At 41.4% G+C, this 24,306-nt stretch overlaps 1 protein-coding gene across 3 annotated transcripts in view; it reads left to right on the top strand.

Moving 5' to 3' along the window:
• Window positions 1-13,459, top strand: part of LOC122540632 — a 14,337-nt gene extending 878 nt beyond the window's left edge. Inside the window, exons 2-5 of one of the 3 annotated variants that reach the window (XM_043676607.1) lie at window positions 3,340-3,560; window positions 5,122-5,196; window positions 7,834-7,987; window positions 12,729-13,459. In XM_043676607.1, coding sequence (XP_043532542.1) covers window positions 5,154-5,196; window positions 7,834-7,987; window positions 12,729-13,152 — 621 coding nt within the window. In that variant the 5' untranslated portion in view covers window positions 3,340-3,560; window positions 5,122-5,153 and the 3' untranslated portion in view covers window positions 13,153-13,459. Of the gene's footprint in view, window positions 1-3,322; window positions 3,561-5,121; window positions 5,197-7,833; window positions 7,988-12,728 lie in introns of all 3 variants that reach the window. The other 2 variants (XM_043676605.1, XM_043676606.1) reach the window with 2 other exon arrangements.
• Window positions 13,460-24,306: the final 10,847 nt, after the last annotated feature.

Raw genomic sequence — 24,306 nt, 5'->3', positions numbered from 1 at the left:
GCTCCAGGGAAAACAGCCCCAGCCTGTTCAGCCTCCCCCTATAGCTCAAATCCTCCAACCCTGGCAATATCCTTGTAAATCTTTTCTGAACCCTTTCAAGTTTCACAACATCTTTCCAATAGGAAGGAGACCAGAATTGCATGCAATATTCCAACAGTGGCCTAACCAATGTCCTGTACAGCCACAACATGACCTCCCAATTCCTGAAGTCAAAGCAGACATTATCATGCCTTCACATTAATTACATCTTACATTGTATTGTGTGGCACTAAGAAACAAACTTTGAACAAATCTCACAATTCAAGCCTGGGTATCCATGTGGCATTATGGGCCATCAGCAGCAGAAATGTACTCCAACACATTGTGCAACCTCGTGGTTTAGCACTCCAGTAACATTTCCCACTCAAATGTTATCATCAAGTTAGGCGTTCAACACTGATTTGAATGAAGAGTGCAGTAGGGGATGCCACGAGTAGTGTCAGCTATATCTGAAAATGGCATTACCTGGTGAAGATCCAAAACTGGATGACTTTCATGCCAAACAGCATAAATACCATGTGATAGAGCTAAGTGATTCGACCATCAATGACTCAGCACAAAAAAGAAACTAAAGCATTCAAAACTATATCTAGCCTGAAGTATCCCCTGGATGATTCTCTTGGCCTCCTTCACAATAAATATTTGATCATTTAATTCACCTTTTCCTTATTAACTCCCCATTATCAGTGTCTAGAGGACTCAAACTTCACTTGTCTTTTTTAATTCCTGTAGAAACACCTATCATGTTTATGTTTCAAGCCCTTCTCCACTGATGCACAGAGGTGGGTGGTAATAGCTCTTATGAGGCTTCCTGACCAAGGTTTGACCTGATTCCATGTGATTTCATGGGGTTCAGAGTTGATTTTGAGGATTCTCAGCACAACGTAGCCTTGATTATCTTTATCACTGTGCCTCTATCCCTGGTGGGTGTGACCTGCAGGTAGCACAGTGCACACTGCTAGGTGGTGATGAATGAGATAGAGCCATAGAGTCATAGAGATGTACAGCATGGAAACAGACCCTTCCATCCAACCTGTCCATGCCGACCAGATATCCCAACCCAATCTAGTCCCACCTGTCAGCACCCGGCCCCTATCCCTTCAAATCCTTCCTATTCATATACCCATCCAAATGCCTCTTAAATGTTGCAACTGTACCAACCTCCTCCACATCCTCTGGAAGCTATTCCATACATATACTACCCTCTGCGTGAAAAAGTTGCCCCTTAGGTCTCTTTTATATCTTTCCCCTCTTACCCTAAACCTATGCCCTTTAGTTCTGGACTCTCTGACCCCAGGGAAAAGACTTTGTCTATTTATCCTATCCATGCCTCTCATAATTTTGTAAACCTCTATAAGGTCACCCCTCAGCCTCCGACACTCCAGGGAAAACAGCCCCAGCCTGTTCAGCCTCTCCCTGTAGCTCAAATCCTCCAACCCTGGCAACATCCTTGTAAATCTTTTCTGAACCCTTTCAAGTTTCACAACATCTTTCCGATAGGAAGGAGACCAGAATTGCACGCAATTTTCCAACAGTTGCCTAATCAATGTCCTGTACAGCCGCAACATGACCTCTCAACACTTGTACTCAATACTCTGACCAATAAAGGAAATGATTGATGAGGGCAGAGCAGTAGATGTGATCTATATTAGATAAAATAAATGTAACAAAGAAATTGCCATCTCTGACCCTAAACCTAAACCTGACACAACATGATGCCTAATTTTCAGATTGATAGAACCATAAATTCCCTACAGTGTGGAAACAGGCCCTTCAGCCCACCAAGTCCACACCAATCCTCCGAAGAGTAACCCACCTAGACTATTGCCCTACCCAATTATCCTAAATTTACTCCTGACTAATGCACCTAACTACACATCCCTGAACACTATAGATTACTTAGCATGGCCAATTCACCAACCTGCACATCTTTTGAATTGTGGGAGGAAACTAGAACACCCGGAGGAAATCCACACAGACATGAGGAGGATGTGCAAACTCCACACAGACAGTCGCCTGAGGCTGGAATCGAACCTAGGTCCCTGGTACTATGAGACAGATGTATGGATAGAAACAACATTTTAGAAGCATGTTGTGAGTAGAATGGCAATTATTTTACTCAGTTGATTCCTTGTAGGTAGCTATAGGATCACTTTGTGATAACTGACCACATACTCCAACTTGATTCATTGTATCATTTGATCATTTGATTCATTTGATCATCTTCAGCAAGATCTGTCTGCATTTCATTCAATGGAAACGAACTATTTGTAGATGTAATATACATTCAATCTTAAGGGTCACTTTCCACTATTTCCTGCAAAGCAACTCTTGTTTCAAAGTAGTACTGACATTATAGCATAATTCCGAAGTAAAATTTGGTTCAAGTCCAGAGGGGATTGACATGAGAGTCCCTAGAGGAAGCCCTGTCATGATGCCAGGTGGCATTTGTGTCTTCTTGGGCAGTAATTCTGGTATGGTGCCAACTTTAATGTTAAACATCTCCAGGGAGTTGTCTGGGGCTTCTGAACACTTTATGTTTTGACTCACCCATTTACATTGTGAGTAACTGGACAGATGGGATTCTGCCACTAAATGTCCCCTGTATCTGAGAAAGATTACTGTGACAGCCATACATATTATACAGTAAATATGCAGTCCCAAACTGCTACCAACAGCATAAATTCACTTTAATGCTTATTAAATATGCTTTACTAAGAAAAGGAACACAAGTTATGTGTTGACTGAACAATTGGAGCAGAAAAGCTGTTTCTCCCAAGATTGTAGTTTATTGTAAAACTTGGAGAAATAACCCTGTCCTACTTTATTGCTAACATTATCAATTTTCTACAGCTTTCCAAGTTAGTGCCAACTATTTTTAAGTTACATACAGCTGTGTGCCCATCAGTACTGGTTTTCACATAAGACTTGACATATTATTTTCTGTTGAATTTAAACCTCGGAGATAAATGGTCACAGTGGCTAATTCTCAAAATCAAATGCTGAATGCTTTCTTAACCAGATACTGTAGGCAACGTATATCTGTTTCTATGTCTCTTGTTGTTGGAATTACTGGCCATTTATTGGTGTCAGACTTGAAAAATCAGTTAATAGTTAAATACTTCAATTTTTAATGTTGATAATTTAGAAAATGCACATGTTTATTGGAGTAAATTTATAAATATTTTTAAAAGCGTATGTATTCCTTTTACAATAATTCTTGTGTTTTCTCTATGACCTGTACAATAGAAAAGTAATTTCAATAAAAATACCTATTGTTCAGCGTGTTCTCAATCACAGTGACTACAGCCCAGCTAAATGATCAGGAAGTCGAGCTACCTGCAATTTGAGAAGGTTTGAGCTGGTCAAACTAAATCTTTACTCCTGAACTGGGAGCAGAGTGGAATTTTCAGGAGCTGCAAAGAATTCTGGAACAAAATAAGACCAGCAAGCTTTTAAAAATACCAACTGTAATCACCTCAATAAGTGATGAACGGCCAGTGTCAATATCAAGCACCTAGGTCAGTATGGAACCATTACCTGAAGAAAATATTCTTTTATCTTCCCCAATTACATGCATTCAGTTCTAAACAGTCTCTGCTGCATCACTGAAAATATTTCCACTTCCTACCTGTGCCTTAATAAGTCACAGCAATATATGAAGCTGGCAGATTTCCAGTTTGTGGGTTCCATCATCTGCACAACATGGAGAGATTGTGGAAATTGCAGTGTACAGAGTGAAATATATCACAGCATCCATGTCCTGTATCAATGAATGACAGAAGGCAAGCTTGATTCTTCTACTGTCAGGATATCAAACATTACTCCACATTTATCACTCTAGGGCAACATTCAACAAACCCACCTCAGCATGGAATGCCCCAGATGCAAAGTAAAACTCTCTCCAATCTACTCCTATGAAGGTGAATGATGTTAATATTAGGGAATGGAGCACCTTTTCGTATTGTGGGGGTGTTTTGCTCATTTTTGTCTGATTTTGCAGGTCTTCTAAACTTGTAGCAACAAAGACATCTGTTATGGTTTACATCTATAACAACCAACTATTAATGAGTAAAGACTTGCTAATTTGTAACTGTCCAGAACTGATGAATGATATGGTTAAGAAGTTCAAGCAATGATTGAAACTAAAGGCAATTTGAAACTAAAAAGGGAAGTGTGTGGAAATTGTGCAGCCACAGCCCAAATGCAATGCAGAATAAGTAACCAGGAAATGATCTTGAAAAAAGGCAGATATTTTGTTATAATAAATTGCTGTCAGACTAGGTTACTTAAACTTGTTTCACATAGAAACCTTACAACCAGCAGACACCAAGAAAGACTTAGCCACTAGTCCAGGGTGGATTTGAACTCAACTTTCACAGCTGTCAGTATATTTTCTTAGGCTCAAATGAAAGAAATGTACAAACAGGACAGATTCCAAAAAGGTATCAGGAGCTTCAATGATGACTTATGTAGGATATACATTTACTGCATTCTCTGCATCTTTTTGAACCAAAAGTCCAAGGGTCAATAGTGGAAACAGTTTAAAAGATTATGTGAAGGCATTGGGAATAAGGCCAAGACCATACTTGAGTCCCATACTTCAGTTCTATAAACCCGACCCCGTAGGAAGAAGAAAGCTTTAGGGAGAGAGAAATTTTCATAGTTTTGATATACAGGGCTAGAAAAATTAGTAGGCTGAGAAGAAAGTGCTTTAACATGTATATTTTTCTAACAGTTAGGAGACTAAAACTACACACGATACTTAGAATGTGTTCTCACCAAAGGTTTCCATAGTTTCTAGTTAGACAGCGTTACTCCTTTACAAAAACCCTTTGTAAGAATAGAATGGCAGGGAAAATTACAAAATGATCTGTGAAATACCCAAAGCTTGGGATATCTTATCTTCTATCTGGCTCCAAAGGTCACTCCAATGTCGTGAAGGGACCCAGCAATAACCGTCATTAATAATTTAATTCTGTGTTTCCTGTGTATGGTTGGTAAAGAATTGTGCTGTGACAATGAACCTTCTAATAAATAAATCATGCCAAATATAATGGTTATGCCCATTCAATTCTCTAGCCGCCACAGAGGTGTGAGGACCTGACACCGTCATGAAGATGCTTACAGTTACTTTGATGCTCCTTGTGGTCAAAGGTACATTAAAAGTCTCTTCAAACTAACACAAAACATTAGTAAAACAAAACAATGATGTAGGAAACTGAAAATCAGAGCAATAGATTATTTTAACAGGTTTCCAGTTTCCTTTGTTTGTGCAGTACAGGGAGCTTGAGGTTCTGTAAATTGCAACACATAAAATGAAATATACCACAACACCCATGTCCTACATTGCTGAATACAGGAGACAGGGTCAGTTCTTTCATTTTGAGAGGTCTTACCGCTAGGATCAAACATCTCTCCACATTTTGCACTCTGGGTCATCATTCAACAAATCCAGCTGGGCGTGAAATGTCCCAGATACAAAGTGCAGCTCCCTCCAATCTACACCAAAGTGAAGAGCATTAGTACAATTGAATGGAACACATTTCCTATTAGTTATCCATTCAGATTATGATTCAGCTACAATGTTAAATGGGATGTGTTCAATGAAAGATCTCTGCAGGAGGAACAGAAGTTGAACAAAGTGCTCCCTCAGCATCTCTGACACAGCTGAATTAAAATGGCTATGGTAGGATCATGGGAGCCAAGGTCACCCTGACAAGTGACCCAGTTAGACTGGAAGCAATTGACCAGTTTATCAATTGCCAGGCTACAGACCATTGTCTTAGCTCATGTGAATGAATGAATGATTTATTGTCACATGTATTTCACAGTGAAATACAATACATTAGTGTGAAAACTTGCATTTGTTGCCAAAATCTGGTGTCATTTTGATAGCCTAAAAATAAGAGAAAATGTGGTGACTTTGATTAACTTCCCTAAAAAGGGGTGGTATGGTGGCTCAGTGGTTAGCACTGCTGTCTCACAGCACCAGGGTCTCAGGTTCAATTCCTGCCTTGGGTGACTGTCTGTGTGGAGTTTGTACATTCTCCCCGTGTCTGTGAGGGTTTCCTCCGGGTGCTCAGATTTCCTCCCACAGTCCAAAGACTAAATTGCCCATTGTGTTAGGTGCATTAGTCAGAGGGAAATGGGTCTGGGTGGGTTAATCTTTGGTGGACTGGTTGGGTCAAAGGGCCTGTTTCCACACTGTAGGGAATCTAATCTAAGCATAATAAAGAAGAATTTATAGTGTATCACAGGTACATTTTTTGTTAATTAAGGTTATTTTTGTGATGTTGTCCAGAGTTGAAGAAATTTTCAGCTCTGTTATATTCAAGGCTGTCATCAAAACAAATAGTAATGAGATTAATTTTGATACTGATGGATGGAAAGAATGTGGATTTATGATTCAGATGAGATTTGACACTGGCTATTTCAATAGTGTGAGGTTCCCAGGGTATTATCTGTCAAACATTATCTGAAAATTTTCCCCGTGGCCTGACCATTAGTCCTTCCTCAAACCGCATCATCCAAACCATACTGACATCCCCCTTCAAACTGCTTATTTTTGGAATCTTGCTGTGCATACGATGGCAGCATAAAACTAATGAATTGCTTGTGCGTGACACACTTTGTGATGGCTCAGTGAGATGGGCACTCTTGTTCATTACGCTTAGAAGTATTTGAATAACCATTTTGATCTCAAGACCCAGTTTAAGTAACTCTCAGTTACAGTGAGCAAGGCTTTCCTATCCTGCATTGTAGTGTAGCCCCCTGGGCTAGAAGGTATGTTCATGGACATCAGGTGACAATAAGAAAAGAAAGGCATGAAATTAGATAACATCTTCTACGCTAATTAGACATACCAAAGAGTTTTACATCAAATGAAGCACTTTTGTGAAATGTGGTTATGTAGGAAATATGTCAATCAATTTATACTTGACAAAATCTTATAAGCAACCAAAGTGGCCACAGTCCCAGCAGATCATAGGGCTGCTCTCTTATTAACAATGGGTCTGCTGTGTCATTGATAGACAACTGGTGGTGAGTTTAACCTGAGGGTCACCACACCTCAGGCGAGAGGCAAGGTTGAGAAGGTGAGACCTTCACCCTGACCCCAATGATCTATTTGTGTGATGTTGGAATAAATATTTGCCCGGATTCCTAGGAGGATTGCCTTTTACTTCTGTTCTAAATGGGATCAGCATGGAATTACAGATGGGATTTTGGTTTCATACTCAATGTGAAAGGCAGCACTCCCTCCGTCCAGCACTGAAGAGTCAGCCTTGATTTCATACTCAGGATTCAAAGGTATTTTTGCTCTCAGAGCTTCAGCAGCTACCAACTGAGTCACGGCTGACATCTGAATGTTGTCCATGCTGTAGGCACTCATCAACCTGGACTATTATGAGAAATAGGTCTTTCGTAAAGAAGACTGATTACATAATTGAGCTTATTTTTATTCAGTCATGGGATCAGGGCACTGCTGTCTAGGCTGGCAATGTCCTCCCTAGAGGACATTAGTGAATCAGTTGGCTTTTCTTGACAATAGATTGATCATCATTAGACTCATAATTCCATATTTTTTTAAAAATTGAATTCAAATTCCATCATCAGTCCCAGCAGAGATTCAAACCTAGGTCCCCAAAACATGACCTGGATCTCTGGATTAACAATCCTATGTAATACCACTCGGCCATCCCATCTCTTGACATTAAGGATGTAGCCACTCACATTATCTTTACACATAAACATCCTGACTAAGCAGAATTTTTTTCTTATCTTCTTCCTCAGGAATCCAGGGTAATGTTATCCCCCAGAATGAAACTGAATTGAGTGAACCCGTATCCAGGCCACAACCTTTGTGGGATTTATTCAATATCAGGAGTGAAATAGTTACTAGAGCCATTGAAGGCCTCTCGCAGTCTGACATTGGCAAATCAATTCAGTAAGTAATTTGTGACCAGTTATTTAAACATCATCAGATGTATTTTCACTTAGTCACTCTCTCTACCTTGAAGATATTCCTTAAAACTTTTGATTTTGACCAGGCTTTTGGTCACAAATTACAATATTGCCTCATGTGGTTGAGCATTAAGTGCTATTTGATCATGCACCTTGCGATGTTTGACTTAATTGAAAGTCAGATTATCAATACAAGTTACCCTTAGTTTTTTGAATCAATGTATTTAGATGTTACAAAACACATAGGAAGCAGGTGGGATTCAAACCCAGGCATTCTAGATCAGAGATAGGGACACTACCACTGTCCAACAAAAACCTCTCAAGTTACCCTTACATTTTTCTTTTTTTTATATCCAGACATGCTCTCATGTACAACTTTCCCATTACCAAATCACCATGACCTTTTTTTTAATGCTACTAACCACCACGGTAATCACCTGTGTAGCCAATTAAATATTTACAAGCAAAGCCCATCATGGGTAATGCAAGCCATCAAAGTGAAGGGAGAGAGCAGGAAGTGGCTCAATCAATATGGATTGGAGGGGAGATGAAGCACTATATCCCCAGCAGTTGACCACCTCTCTCTAAACACATCGAGTAAGTTACCCTTAAATTTTATTTTATTATTCTGTTTTTCTGATTAACCTGTTCAATGATGTTATTACAGACTTTTGGAGCAGATGGAACTTGAACCTGGGCTTCCTGGTCCAGGGGTAGGAACACTACCACTTGCATCACAAAAGGACCTTGCAAACAACAGAGGATGGTTTCCAGCCATCGCCCCACACATCCCTGCTGCTATGGCACTCAGCTCACATCAAGTTACCCTCAGTTTTTTGTTTTAAGTTTAACCTGTTTTTCCTAATCAACATGTTCAGCCATGTTATTATGCACTTCTGGAGCTGGCTGGGACTTGAACCCTAGTCTCTCGATACAGGGTTAGGGGTAGGGACACTACCACTGCGCCACAAGAACCCCTCCAATCTATCCTTATCGTTGTAACAGTAATGAATGTCAGCTGAGAATATGCACAGATGGGCTGATTACTCAATCCTGAGCGGCGCTAGGCAGCAGACCACGTCTAGGTTTTCCTTCTCTTTAAAGACTGTGACTGCAACATTTTCTGATTAGATTCCCTGAGATTGTGAGGAAATCTGTTCAGATATTATCCTTCCAGCCTGATCACAGTGTGTCTTATGGCCTAATCACTCTATTTGTTTATTTAAAATATTTAGCAACAGGAAATCTGCTTTAATGTCAACACATCTGACCCTGACCTTGTTCTTTCCCTCAGGCTCCTCTCTCCCTTAGATACAAAACAACTTCACATTTCAATAGTTTTCACTGGCGCAGTAATCCTTTCCAAATGAACAAGCTCCAGCTGAGTTCCCACTGTTTTCTAGTTTTAAATTTTTATCCTATAGTGTTTGGTTCCTTCACCATAATAAACTAAACTGCCAGATACTAAATTTGCCATTTCCAGTTCTAATCCTGTAAACTTTGATGGGGTCACCTTAAAACCAAGGGTTGCAGGGTAGCAAAATATGCTCAGAGCAATCCTCCAACAATCAGAATGATCCTTTTTGCTCACTCCACTGTGCTGTCAAAACGATAAAACTCCATCAGCCTCTCTTTATGAATTTTCTCAAACATTAATATCAGTAGATTATTATTGTGCATTGTCTTGTTGGCATCTGTGGCTAAGGAATACAACTCCATGTCAATGGTACTTTACCAACCGGCCAGATTAGAATTAGAGTTAGGTTTTATAAGTACAGGAAGTACAGGAAATGGCACCATACACGGCACCATCTTAGGTACAAAGTACCTAGTTACAGATCTTAGGCACTAAAATAAATTAGGTACAAAGAAAGAGAAAGGAAGAAAAAGATTGAAGGTTCTCCATTGCAGTTATCCATTGTATAAATTGAGAAAATAAAGAAATAAAGTTAAAAGACAGACATTAGAGTCCTTCTGTAGCCTGTAGTCACACCACGCTGGGGGCTTTCCACACATGAACTCACTCTCCCCCCGCCCTAGGCAGACCACTATGGGACTCACAAGTAGCTGACTGCCATCTATGACAGGCTGACCGCTCCGGGCTGTCAAGCCGGCTACCACCAGCCACCCTGTTCCGGCCCCACTGACCATCCTGCTCCATTCTGGGTCACCAACCACAGGCCATGTGATCACCTGCTCTTCTCCAGGCAGCCATTCCTGGTGAATTCCAATTTTGGACCATACGGGGCCACAGAAATGCTGTGTTGAGTCACTCAGCAATGAAGATGAGTGTCATTGTAAAAGGGAATTCCCCCCACTGGCATGGTTAGAGGGCCAATTGTCCAACTTGCAAGTAAACTGATTTTGACCAAATTGGGTGTTTGCAGAGGTAGTACTGTGGAGTGTTTCAGGAAGTTGACTTTTTTATAGGTGTGATAGAAAAGGGTCCTGCATCTCTACTGGGAGTGAAGGGGAAGTGGTGTGTATTGTGTGGTGGGTGGGGGGTTTTGCTCAGGGAATTTGGTGGCATGGCCACATAAAGGCTTCTAAAGCTGTTGGCATTGCAACAGCAATCTTTCTGGCCATACAGAGAGATGAAGCAGAGGTTACAGAGAGGTAGAGCTCTACGTGATATCCTCTGCCAAGTTGGAGTGGAAATCCCCAAGCCCCTTGACAGTAACTTGAAGCTATCGCCCATACCCCAGGACCTCTTTCTGCATCCTTATCAGTGAACCCAAGATATCATCTTATCCCCCCTTGCAGGGGAGCTAACGTCAGTATACTCTGGTTCATTACCCATTGCAGTCATTATCTTAGCCTCTAGAGGGCAGCTGAAGTTTCATCTCATTTTCTGGTTACCCTGTTCCTAAACTAGGAGTTCTCTCTGGTGTGGTTGCAGCCAGTAGAACCCATTACTTCACTGAATGCAGATCCTAACTCTATATTAGCTTCTAGAATTCATGCAATGCCAGTGTCAGAGCTGTTGGTGCTTATTGTTCGATGGGTTGACTCCATTTCTCCTGGACCTTCTGTGACTTGGTAGGTGGCTGTTCTTAGATGGCTGGAAGGAGCGACTTGATTGGTTGTGGGAAGGGGCTCAGATACAAAGCAAACTCTGACAGAGGCAGGGCTTGCTACATATTTGACACATAATGGAAAAGTGGGATACAGAGACAGGGTGGGAGGAACCTTGAATGGGATATAAACACCATCACAGTCTCATCGATCTGTTCCTGTGTTGTAGATTTTATATGTCACAACATCCCTAACTTGCACTTCACACCAGAGAGCAGGGTAAGAGTGCGATAGATGTATGTTGAGATGGGGCAGAAGGCAGAAACATACCATTGTCCTCAATGTTCTTAGTGACGCTGATAGAGGTAGGGAGGTGCATGTATCTCTATCCCTCATTGGTTTGCTCAGCTCCAAATGGTCATGAGGCACCTGATCTTGCAATAGCAAGCATATGTAGTAATTGTGTTGCATAGTGTTTGGGTTATGCTCAAAAGCCAGAGGTATGTCAAAACAATGAGTGCTGGAGATAAGACTGGCATCAGTAGGATGTGTATGGGGGTGAGTTGGAATATTTGGAGATGAGGCCAGAATCATGAATGCCAGGGGACACTAATGTGTTATTTTGGGCTGTAACGCATTGGACAAAGAAAGTGGTTGGTGCTATATGGGATAGGAAATGTTATCTGAAGGTGTAGTTACTGACATTAGCCACCCATGTGAGATGAAGAAACTTTGTGTGGCTCTGCGGCCAAGTTCTTATAGAAACATCAGCATTTCTCTCATTGATGTCTGCCACTGAGGCCTTCAGCATTACATCATGACCCCAGGACACCTCTCTTTTCTCAGGTGCTCTGTTGTGCGGCTCCTATTTATAGCCAGTGCCAGAACAGTCAGTTGGCAGCTCCTCTTTCAACGGGTGGCACACTGGCTCAGTGGTTAGCACTGCTGCCTCACAGCGCCAGGGACCCAGGTTCGATTCCAACCTTGGGCGACTGTCTGAGTGGAGTTTGCACGTTGTGGGTTTCCTCCGGGTACTCCTGTTTCCTCCCACAGTCCAAAGATGTGCAATTTAGGTGAATTGACCATGCTAAATTGCCCATAGTGTTCAGGGGTGTGTAGGTTAAATGTATTACTCAGGAGTAATATGGTAGGGGGAATGGGTCTGGGTGGGTTTCTTTTCAGAGGGTCAATGTGGACTTGTTGGGCCGAAGGGCCTGTTTCCACACTGAAGGGATTCCACGATTCTATGGGACAGAGTGCCTTTCAGAGGTCCGTACCACCTGGCAGCAGTGCACACTGCTCAACCGTCCACTGAGTGTTCAGCAGCACAGGCTCAGATCAATGATGAGGTAGCAATGCTGCCTTGGAGGTGGGGGAAGAGGGTGGGGAGGTAATGGTGGAGATCTGGCATTGCTACCCCCACACTCAAAAAAGAAAGGTCAACAACAATTTTTACCTTTGTGTATCCCCTTGTATATTTTCATCAAAAAATAAGTGAGGAAGTGAAGGACAGATTACTTTACAGAGGCAGGGCTTGCTACTTATTTGACACAGAATGGAACAGTGGGATACAGAGACAGGATGGGAGGAACCTTGATTAGGATATAAACACCATCACAGACAAAGTAGTCTCATTGACCTGTTCTTGTGTTGTCGGTTTTACATGTAAGTTGTGAAAACATTGCTATATTATTTCTCCCCCTACAAAGGGCAAAGATAGCAGGTATTGATGGAATTCTTGAAGACTGGGTTGTTAGTTCAACAAAGCAACTTTCCACCTTGGCAAAAGAACTCACATGGAAAGAGGAGCCACTCATTGATAAGGTTCTCAACCAGACCATTTTGGTTTGGAAGAAACTGGCGTTTGTTGATGAAGAGCTACATGGAGTAATTGGACAGGAAGGATACGCCACCATTCATGAGAAATTGGAGAAGCTTCAAGAAATCCTCCATCATTCCAATGTGACCCAGAGGCTCACAACTAATAATCTGGATCAGCTATACCAGAGCGCTGCCCATCATTTGGAGAGAAGCTACAACTTAACTGCTCCTTACTCTGGAAAAATAGTTCAAAAACTACAAGATCTTGTATCTCTTGTTCATAACGCAACAGAGGAATTGAAAACTTGGTGAAAGTGAACACAGGACCATCAACTGCAACTTGAGTATACACCTGATCGCTTCTGAAACCAAAGCGGTGAATTAAGGAATACAAATTAAACTACCAATCAACCATTACATAACCAACCTCCATTTGATGTTGTTAGTTGTAATTAATATAAACAAACATATTCTAATAGCTTTACAAATTGGCACGAATGAAACAAGTCTTTTTTTAAGAAAAACTGACAGTATACTTTAGTTTAGATTAGAGTGGTGCTGGAAACGCACAGCAGGTCAGGCAGCATCCGAGGAGTAGGTAAATCGACATTTCAGGCAAAAGCCCTTCCTGATGAAGGGCTTTTGCCTGAAACGTCGATTTTCCTGCTCTTTGGATGCTGCCTGACCTGCTGTGCTTTTCCAGCACCACTCTAATCTAAACTCTGGTTTCCAGCATCTGCAGTCCTCACTTTTGCCTAATATACTTTAGTTAGTGAGTGGCTTGATCAACACTTCCCAGAAACACTAGGATGTACATAATGCCTGTGCATTCTTAACAAAGACCATTTATTCAGCCGACCCAATCAAATGAAGTCTCAAAAAATGTGAATCTGGAACAAAATAGCCAAATAAACAAGTCCTTAAGAATTAATTTTAAAGCAGAATTTTGCCTGTCCCTGAATTTAGTGTAATTGGAAAATCAAGTGTAAATATTTTAGTGGGGTAAGGGAATGAGATGGAATAGTAATTGACAGGTCTACAGACTGCTCTGGGAATATGGTTTCAAATTGTAGTGTTAATATGCGTTTCTTGATTGAAAAAGAAGGCAAAGGGTATGAGGGTAGGCAGGAAAATATAGTTGTAGCCCCTATCAAATCAGCCATGAATGTAAATAGGGTGGGGCAGGCTCAATGGGCTGAATGACCTACTCCTGCTTCTAGTTCTTATGTTAGCCCCACCCTGAGATATTACGTTTTGGTGTTACTTCACCTTCTGTAAACTAATTGGCTCATGAGAGGATTGTGAAACTGGATTAAGAGGGAAACTATTATGTTCAGAAAATGACATCCTACTTGGAAGCCACTAAAGATATTTTCAGGCCTGTTAAAGTCATAGAGTCATAGAGATGTACAGCATGGAAACAGACCCTTTCGTCCAACTCGTCCATGCCGACCAGATATCCCAACCCAATCTAGTCCCACCTGCCAGCACCCGGCCCATATCCCTCCAAACTCTTCCTATTCATATACCCATCCAAATGCCTCTTAAATGTTGCAATTGTACCAGCCTCCACCACTTCCTCTGGCAGCTCATTCCATACACGTACCACCTGCTGCATGAAAAAGTTGCTCCTTACGTCTCTTTTATATCTTTCTCCTCTCACCCTAAACCTATGCCTTCTAGTTCTGGACTCCCCCACCCCAGGGAAAAAACTGTCTATTTATCCTATCCATGCCCCTCATGATTTTATAAACCTCTATAAGGTCACCCTCTGACAAAAAGTGAGGTGGTTGAGAAAGATGAATGTGGTTGGAGGGTCTGCTGGAAAAGGTAGGGGAAACATCATGTTTCATCAAATCTTTCTGTATGTGATTCAGAAAATACGGAGTATGTAGCTGCAAAGACACAGAAGGGAGAGTAATTGAAATGTCACAGTAATTATTGTCTATTGTTACAGACAATATAAAAATAATCAGGCAGCTTTCCATTCGTTGAGTGCTCATGAATTTGATTGTTTAATAATTCACTGATTAGAGATGATTGTCTATCGAATCAAAAGTAAAAAGAAATGCCAACAGCCAGCTGGAATGGATGCATGAGATGTTTTGGTTATAATATTCTCTGTCAAGATTTGAAAGATACTTTTAAAATAAATAGGCCATATAATTATGTAAAACAAGTCCAATTAATACTTTGTTCTTTCTGAAACTATGTAACCATTTAAAATGCTTATACTTTGTGCACTGCATTACCATTAGTGGGAATGCTGAATTTTCAATATTCTCTATAGCGTATGTACTCTATTTAATGAAATATAAAGAAAAATAAAAGTTGGAAACAAAACAGACATCCCACAACTCTTTACAGCCAATAAAGTACTTTTTTTGAAGTTTAGTCACTGTTGTAATTTGCACACAGCAAGCTCCCACAAGCAGCGATGTGATAGTGACAAGGTCATTTGTTTTTATGATACTGATTGAGAGATAAATATTCACCAATGCACCATGGACAACTCACATCATTTTCCCTGAAATCACACTATGGGAGATAACAAGACCTTTATTTAATGATTGATCTGAAAGATGGCAGCTGAGACAGTGTGGCACACCCTCAGTACTGACTTGCATTGTCAACTTCAATCACAAGACCTGAACTATCTGGCTTGAAGCTTAGTCCTGCATTGAGCTGTGATTAATTTCGCAACTTCACATCTCCTCAGTACTATTAATCTCTATGTGTTTTATATCACAAGAGAAACTATGATACCTTTGAAAGCTATCTGTGTAATCACTTACCTGTCAGGTGTGTAGGGAACAACATGTTTGGCATACACTTTATAGGTCGTGCGTTTAAATGCATTTACCTGTTCAGGTCAACAGAATAGATAAGGAAGTATCCTGACTGAAACTGGTAAGACATTCTGAAGGAAGTGGTCGGTGTCAAAACATAACTCAATGTATTGGTTACATGAGGCACTGTAGCACTGAGCCACCATTTGACAGCAGGGTTCAAATTGGCAAAAGACCTCAGGGCCAGAGAGGAGTGAGGGTGTGAGTGAATGAAGGACAGTGAGAGTGACTTTCCTAGCCTGCCCTACTATCTTAACCACTGTCATCCTTAATTGAGCATGTCTAGGAAGGGTGGGAGCATGGCCAGGAGGAGGCTATTTTACCCAGATTGCATCTTGCTACCGAGACAAGTGGACCCACAACTTAGGCCTTGGCTCCAGGATAGTTACGTCTTGAGCGTGAGAGAGATGGAAAAAAAAGCCGTGTAGCTGTACGTGAACCAGACACACACGTTCAGACACACAGGCTGTTTAGTGTGGGAAAGAACACACCCTTCTCCTCCTCCTTCCCCCTCTGCAACAACCTACCCACATAGTGGGCCAGGAGAGTGGTAAACCTCAGGCTGAACCACTTCTGTACAATTTCCACTGAGACCAGCTCAGAGTGTGTGCCGCCAAAAGGCAACACAAGATTATTTAATTCTGAGTGCTTATCTCAGCCCTAGTCCCTCTCCCCCTCCCTTGGTAATCAGGATGTAGGGCCTAGCCTGTTTGTCTCTCTCTCTCTCTCTCTGGCTTTGGTTCTTAAGCAAAAAGGCACTTGTTGATGATTCTTTTTGACATTTGCTGAATTTAAAAAAACAAGTTTTGCTTTGACTTTCATGATTTTACTTTGTAGCAAATTAGGTAGGGTGGGGATAAGGAGTTGAAAAACAGAAGAATTACCAGAATCTACTATTTCTCTCCTCACCCTGTCCTCACCAGCAAGTTGAGATCTGGAGAATTAGTTGCTGTCATGCATTTAATTTTTGATTCCAAGGACAGATCTGTTTAGAACAAACTTACAGCCAGATACAATTAACAACACTGATATCTGGATTTTCCATTTAATTTGATTGCATTTAGTCTGAAACATTAGAACAACATGAACTGATAGCATTCTTTCAACATTCAATGTTTGTTGCAGGTAAATATCAAAAGGTCAAAATTCTTTACCCTGCATCTTAATAAAAACTTCATTAAACTTAGAGACGGAAGGTTGGGAAATCAGTCACAATTCTAATCTGCAAGATTAAACTCAGGCAGGTATGAGACCTTTCAGGATTAATCAATAGCGTAAGGGAAATAGTTAAAACACAGCAGAGTTTTCTTTGATATACCTTGCCAAATAATTCTCCTACAATCAATAGACTTTCAATATTGAAGATTGCAATGGCCTTCGACAGAACTTTCCAAACTTGTGATCTCTAACAACCAAGAAGAAGGGCTTATGCCCGAAACGTCGATTCTCCTGTTCCTTGGATGCTGCCTGACCTGCTGCGCTGTTCCAGCAACCCATTTTCATCTCTAACAACCGGATAATTAAGGAAAGTAGTTGCATTCCTGGAATCATAGAATCCCTACTTATGTCAACGTGATCCAGACTAATCAAACTTCTATCTCTAATCTCAACATTCATCATGTTCCTCTCCTCAGTGAACACTGATGCAAGGTAATCATTCAGAATCTCACCCATTCTCTCAGGTTCGACACACAGCCTTCTTTCATTATCCTTTAGTGGGCCAATCCTTTCTCTAGTTACCCGCTTACGTCTTATATAAGAATAAAATGCTTTGGGGTTTTCCTTAATTCTGCTTGCCAAAGCTATTTCATGACCCCTTTTAGCCCGTTTGATTCCTCTTCTGATATTCCTCCAGGGCCCGTTCTGTTCTAAGCTTCCTAGACATTATGTACGCATCCCTTTTCCTCTTGGCTAGTCGTACAATTTCTCCTGTCATCCATGGTTCACGAATCTTGCCCTTCCTATCCTTTGCTTTCAACGGGACATGCCTATCCTGCACTATCTTTAACCTATCTTTGAAAGCCTCCCACATATCAAATGTGGACTTCCCTTCAAATAGCTGTGTCCAATCCATATTTCCAAGCTCCTGCCTAATTTTGATATAATTGGCCTTGGCCCAGTTTAGTACTCTTCCCTTAGGACCATTCTCTTCTTTATCTACGAATATTCTAAAACTTAGAGAGTTGTGGTCACTGTTCCCAAAGAAGTTCCCCACCGCAACTTCTACCACCTGGCCTGGCTCATTCCCCAGTACCAGGTCCAATATGGCCCCTTCCCTCGTCGGACTATTGACATACTGCTCTAGAAAACTCTCCTGGATGCTCCTTACAAATTCTACCCCATCCGGACTTCTGACGCTAAGTGTATCCCAGTCAATGTTGGAAAAATTAAAATCTCCCATCACCACTACCCTATTGCCTCTACATCTTCCTATAATCTGTTTACCTATTTGTTCTTCTACCTCACACTCACTGTTGGGAGGTCTGTAATACAGCCCCAACAATGTAACTGCACCCTTCTTATTTCTCAGCTCACCCATAATGCCTCAGTACCCAAGACCTCCATAGTGTCCTCCTTTAGCACAGCCGTGATATCGTTCCTGTCCAGCAATGCAACTCCACCCCCCCCTTTTATTTCCCTCCCTGTTCTGTCTGAAGTGTCTATATCCTGGAACATTTAGTTGCCAATCATCGTGCCCTTCCTTCAACCAAGTCTCTGTGATTGCAATAATGTCATACTCCCAGGCACCAATCCAAGCCCTAAGTTCGTCTGCCTTACACACTATACTCTTTGCATTAAAGTAGATGCATTTCAGGCCACCATTTTTTTTGCGCTCACCTGCTCTCTGCCGACTCTTTCCCTTATTAATGCTATCTTCACAATTCTTACAGTCTCCAGTCTCCACCTCGCTGCCTACTTGTTTTCTCTTCTGGTTCCCAGCCCCCTGCCACATTAGTTTAAAACCTCCCCAACAGCAGTAGCAAAAACTCTCCCAAGGACATGGGTTCCGGTCTGGTTCAGATGTAGACCATCCATTTTGTAATACCCCACCTTCCCCAGAACCGGTCCCAATGTCCAACAAATCTGAACCCCTCCCTCTTACACCATCCCTCAAGCCACGTGCTCATCCTGTCTATTTTTTTCATTTCTACGCTGGCTAGCACCTGGCACTGGTCGTGACCCTGAGATCACTACCTTTGAGCTCCTCCTCTTTAACTTCTCTCCTAGATCCCTGAATTCCTCTTTCAGGACCTCATCTTGTTTTCTACTTCTATCGTTGGTGCCTATATGCACCAAGACAACTGGCTGTTCACCCTCCCCTTTTAGAATGCTCTGCAGCCGATCGGTGACATCCCTGGCCCGAGCACCTGGGAGGCAACATACCATCCGGAAGTCCCGTTTTCGGCCACACAACTGCCTATCTACTCCCTTCACAATAGAATCCCCTATGACTATGGCCCTATGAGTCATCTTCCCGCCCTTCTGAATAGCAGTGCCTGCCACGGTGCCATAATCCTGGCAACTGCTACCCTCCCCTGGTGAGCCATCTCCCCCAACAGTATTCAAAGGGTATACCTGTTTTGGAGGGAGATGACTGCAAGGGACACCTGCACTGCCTTCCTGCTCTTTCTCTGCCTTTTGGTCACCCATTCACTTTCTCCCTCAGCAATTCTAACCTGCGGTGTGACCATTTCACTAATTGGGCTATCCACGACCTGCTCAGCATCGCGGATGCTCCACAGTGAGTCCATCCGCAGCTCCAAAGCCTTCATGCGGTCAAACAACAGCTGCAGCTGGACACACTTCCTGCAAGTGTAAGAGTCAGGAACGTCAGACACGTTCCTAAGCTCCCACATCACGCAAGAGGCACATGCCTCGGGTCTGAGGTCCCCTGCCATTGTAAGCTTTGCTTTATGTGAACTAACTAAAAACCAAACAATGCACTTAAATATAAGAAAAAGAAAGATAAAGAAAAAATACAAGCCTTACCTTACAGAGTCTTTTTCTTCCGGTTAGAGGAGGGTTGTAGGTCACGCAGAAGGGTTGTAGTACATTAAGGTTTAAAGCCACTGTACTCTTTACCTTTATGGGAAGAAGCATCTCAACCCATGAAGTTCTCCACAAGTTAGTCCTCTGCAGATGATAAAGCTCAGTATCTGTTCTTGTCCCTTCCATCAAGTGGAGCTAATGAAGAGAAATTTCCTCTGATGTACACCAGAAGAACACTGTGTTTCTGCCAGTCCTGAGGTGTCATTGAGTCTGAATGTTCCCATTAAATTACTTAACTTGTCAAATTCATGTTGCCCAAAGGCAAAGAAACAAGAGACAACTCAATTGTAAAACAGAGCAATTTCCAAAGGGGTACTTGTGATAGACATAGGACAGATGTTAGAGGTAGTTTCTTTACTCAGAGAGTAGTAGGGGTGTGGAACACCCTGCCTGCAACAGCAGTAGACTCGCCAACTTTAAGGGCATTTAAATAGTCATTGGATAAACATATGGATGAAAATGGAATAGTGTATGATAGAAGGGCTTCAGATTGATTCCACAGCTTGGCGCAGCATCGAGGGCTGAAGGGTCTGTACTGCGCTGTGATGTTCGATGTAATTGCAGGAACTGAGCCTGCCTAGTAAACTGAAGCCTAAACAAAAATCAGGAAAACATATCATGTCAGATGTGAATTGCAATATCATAGAAAAGGGTAAATGTTCATGGTCATTAGATATACAGTTTACTAATTCAAACAACAAGACCTTTTGTTGTAGATTGGGCAAAACCAGTGTAGGTCTGCTGAGCTGTACTGAACCCCTGTATAACTGGATTTCATGCATATTGTGGATGGTAAAATTGTTACAAAATTCGGTATTAATCTCATTCAATAACTGCTGTAAGCACATTAAAAGATCTGCTTCCTGGTGTTTACAGTTCCCACATACCATGAGTTTGCCATGAGATTGTCTCTAGCGAGGCCACTGGTAAAAGTGGACTTCTTTTTCATCACCCACAGGATATGGGTGTCACTGGCTAGGATTTATTGCCCATCCCTAGTTACCTGGAGGGCAGGTAAGAGTCAACCATATTTCTATTGGTTAGGAGTCACATGTAGAGACTGGATAAGGACAGCAGTTTCCTTCCATAAAGGACATTCGGAAACCAGATGGAGTTTCCCCAAACAATCAACAACAGTTTCGTGATCATCATTCAACTCTTGATTGCAGACTTTTGTTAATTCAAATTCCACCAATTGCCATGGCAGGATTCAAACCTGGGTCCCCAGAACATTTCCCAGGTTTCCGGATTAATAGTCTAGCAATAATACCACTGGGCTATTGCCTTCCCATGCCTTTGAATGTTGTAACCTTTCAATTTATAGAACTTCCGCTATAGACTGTTATTAGAATGTTCTCATCTGCGTTGCATAGAAGAGCAGTTGCCCTTTACATCTACATAATATTCTGAAAACCTATTTTAGCTTTTGGTTCGTTACATCTGCTCGATTAACAGCAGAAGCCAATATACTGGAAGCCAACTGTATTGGAAGATTGTTGGATACAGACTTTCAAACTGAGCCATGAGGTAATGACTTGCTGCTCGTGTTGAATCAGCGATCATAAAATAAAAATACCACCTTGTGGAGGTGGGAGTGTGGGGCTCTCAATCAGCTACAGGGAAAATCGAGGATGGAATTTCTATCATTTCTTATCGAGTTGCCCTCTCTGTCTCCTGTTGCTGTGGTTTCACTACGAGAGATCACCACAGAATAGAGACTTTGCCAGAGAAGAAAAGCCATAACCTTTGATTCTAACCCTCTGCTGAGTCCTCTCCACAGTCCATTGCGAGGAGGCATTCCATTCCCCTCAACTCAGTTGTTTCCCTTTGAAAAGCCTGAACTGGAGCTCTGTACCTCTTAGGAAGATCACACCTCCTTGCTGAATGGATTGAGTTCATTCAGAAATGGGACAGCTATTTTAAACAACCTGTTCAGAGCTGTTATTACACACCTCCGGAGTATTGAAGGTGAGACTGACCCAGATCACATAGCTCAGAGGTACAGACACTACCATTATACCACAAGAGCCCCCGAGCCAATGATCCACAATCTGAAGGAAGTTAGAACAGTCCATTCAATCAATTGGCTGCTGGTGAGTAGTTGGCTGAACTACATACATTTTTTGGCTTTCTGACTTGTTTTAGACAGGTTATTATTTTTGATTTTATATGCTGTTTTGATTTGCTTTTTCTATTTTTATATTTCAGTTGTTTATAAAGCTTACTTTAATTCGGTCTCTCGCTGTGCCATAGAGGGAATCTGAATAAGTAACCCTTTGATGCTGAAGACAATCACTCCTGAACTTGATAAAAGCTAATGGAATAGACTGTGACAATTTCTCAATTCCATGCTCTGTACTCTACGCTGACCATTCTATTTCCTTTAGATACACTCACATGATGGTTGAAGACACATTACAGGACTTTGTGCCACACCAGTTAGTTGATGTCAGGCACAGGATTTAAATGCCTGTGTATTGTGTAGATTATGTAGAAGCTTTTGGAGAACATGGATGCAAGCTAGGGTTTTGTAAGTGAAAGGGATGTATCAGAGAGAGTTGTACTAATAATATCAATTGGTTTTGAAGGCCATTGTTGGGATGTGAGAGGAGGGTCGAGATTGCAAAGGAGTGAAGTGAGACAGAATCCAAGAAACCAAGGATTGCTTTTGCTCCCCAGAACAATCTTGGAGTAGTGTGCAGTGTTGGCAGAGAAGGGTGAGATAACTTGTGTTTAGTGCAGTCTGATTAAGGTCGGCTAAACCGTTGTCCTCACTAACACTTGACAAAGTGGAGATGGAGGCTATCGCAGGGGAACAAGGAGGCTGCAGTGAAGGGTTTACTAGGGAACAAAAGATAACAGAGGTCTAAGTGAGGTAATGGCTCTTCTGTAGGATGTATTACTAACTGAACCATTCAGAGTGCCATTAAAAACTATTATAAAATGGTAAGAGTCCCTTTTGCCCATTATGTTCATGCCAGTCATCAAACACCTATTTACTCTAAGCTCATTTCCCAGCACTTGACCCATAACCATATATACTATGGCATTTCAAATAGTTATCTAAATACTTTTTAAATATTGCAATGGTTCCCTCCTCCATCATCTTTTTACGCAGTGAGTTCCTGAAACTCACCATCCCCTGAGTGAAAAAGTATGTCCTTAAATCCCCTCTAAATGCTCCTTACCTTAAAACTTTCACTTTGGTAATTGACCCCTTTACCAAGGAGAAATGTTTATTCCCAGTGACCCTATCTATGGCCCTCATAATCTTGTGTACCTCAATGAACCTGTCGGCCTTCTCAGCTCCAAGAAAAACAACCCCAGCTATGTCATTTCCCTTCACAGCTGAAACAATCAAGGCCATGCAACATCCTGGTGAACTTCCTCTGCACTCTCTCTGGTGCAATAACACATTTGCTATTGTGCAATGACCAGACCTGAACAAAATACTAGCTTACCTAACAGCCCAGATAGCTCAGTCAAATGCTGTTATACCTTACAGTCATAAACATGGTGTATTTTATAAAATGTGTTCCAGAATGTTAGAAATAATTTAAATGAATGTTTTATTTGCATCTATTAGAGAAATTTATGGCATACAGATTGTTGTTACTAACAACTGTGATAATCATCTTAAAGAAAATCTCTGTAAATTGAAGTTCATTGTGGTTATACTTTCAGCAATTCAATAAACAATTATAAATCTTATTGTACATGGCTCAGCATCCATATCATTATCAACTTCTTTAATTATTAAAATATTATTATGGACTAGCTGTTGAAATGTGACTTCAGCAGATGGAATTGAGTTTGGAGGTAATTTTAATCTAAACTCTTCCCAGAATTTGATAGAATCACTTGGCACTGCTTTTACAAACTGCCCGATTTTTATCTCCTCAAAATTCAGTGAAAAGTTAAACGGAGTGAGGCGTAACATCAGGGGTCCAACATAAAGCAGTTTCCCACCAGGCAGAATAAGTTAAAATGATCCCATAGCCTTCATTTTATTGGTACCAAGTACTTGTTTGTGACAGATATTTCAGAGATATGGGAAAAGAACAAAAGATTGGGACTCACTACTTTCAGAATGTTATGGATATTGGCAGGAAGAACACTGAAAGACAATACAAAATAGGGGGTACAATTCTCAAGGTGGTACAGGAGCAGAGAAACATGGGTGTATATACACACAAATCATTGAAGGCAGCAGAACAGGTAGAGAGAGCAATTAATAAAGCATGCAGTGTCCTTGGCTTAGAGTACAACAGCAAGAAGTAATGTTGAACTTGTACAGGACACTTGTTAGACCTCAGCTAGAGTAATGTATATAGTTCTTGGTACCACAGCAGTGCAATGATTTTAATGGATTGGAAACAGCCCAAAAATGATTTACAAGAAAGGTTTCAGTGATGAGGATAGATTGAAGATGTTGGGAACTGTTTTCCCAAAAGAGAAGAGGCTGAGAAGAGATCTGACAGAGGTTTACAAAATCATGAGCAGACTGGATAGAGTTGGTAAGAAGAAACTATTCCTGCTTGTATAAGGGACAAAAATGAGAGGGCAT

The sequence above is a fragment of the Chiloscyllium plagiosum genome, chromosome 35 (assembly GCF_004010195.1).
Source record: "Chiloscyllium plagiosum isolate BGI_BamShark_2017 chromosome 35, ASM401019v2, whole genome shotgun sequence".
Lineage (NCBI taxonomy): Eukaryota > Metazoa > Chordata > Chondrichthyes > Orectolobiformes > Hemiscylliidae > Chiloscyllium > Chiloscyllium plagiosum.
The sequence above is the reverse complement of the archived record's forward strand: the minus strand, read 5'-3'. Positions and strand labels throughout refer to the sequence as shown.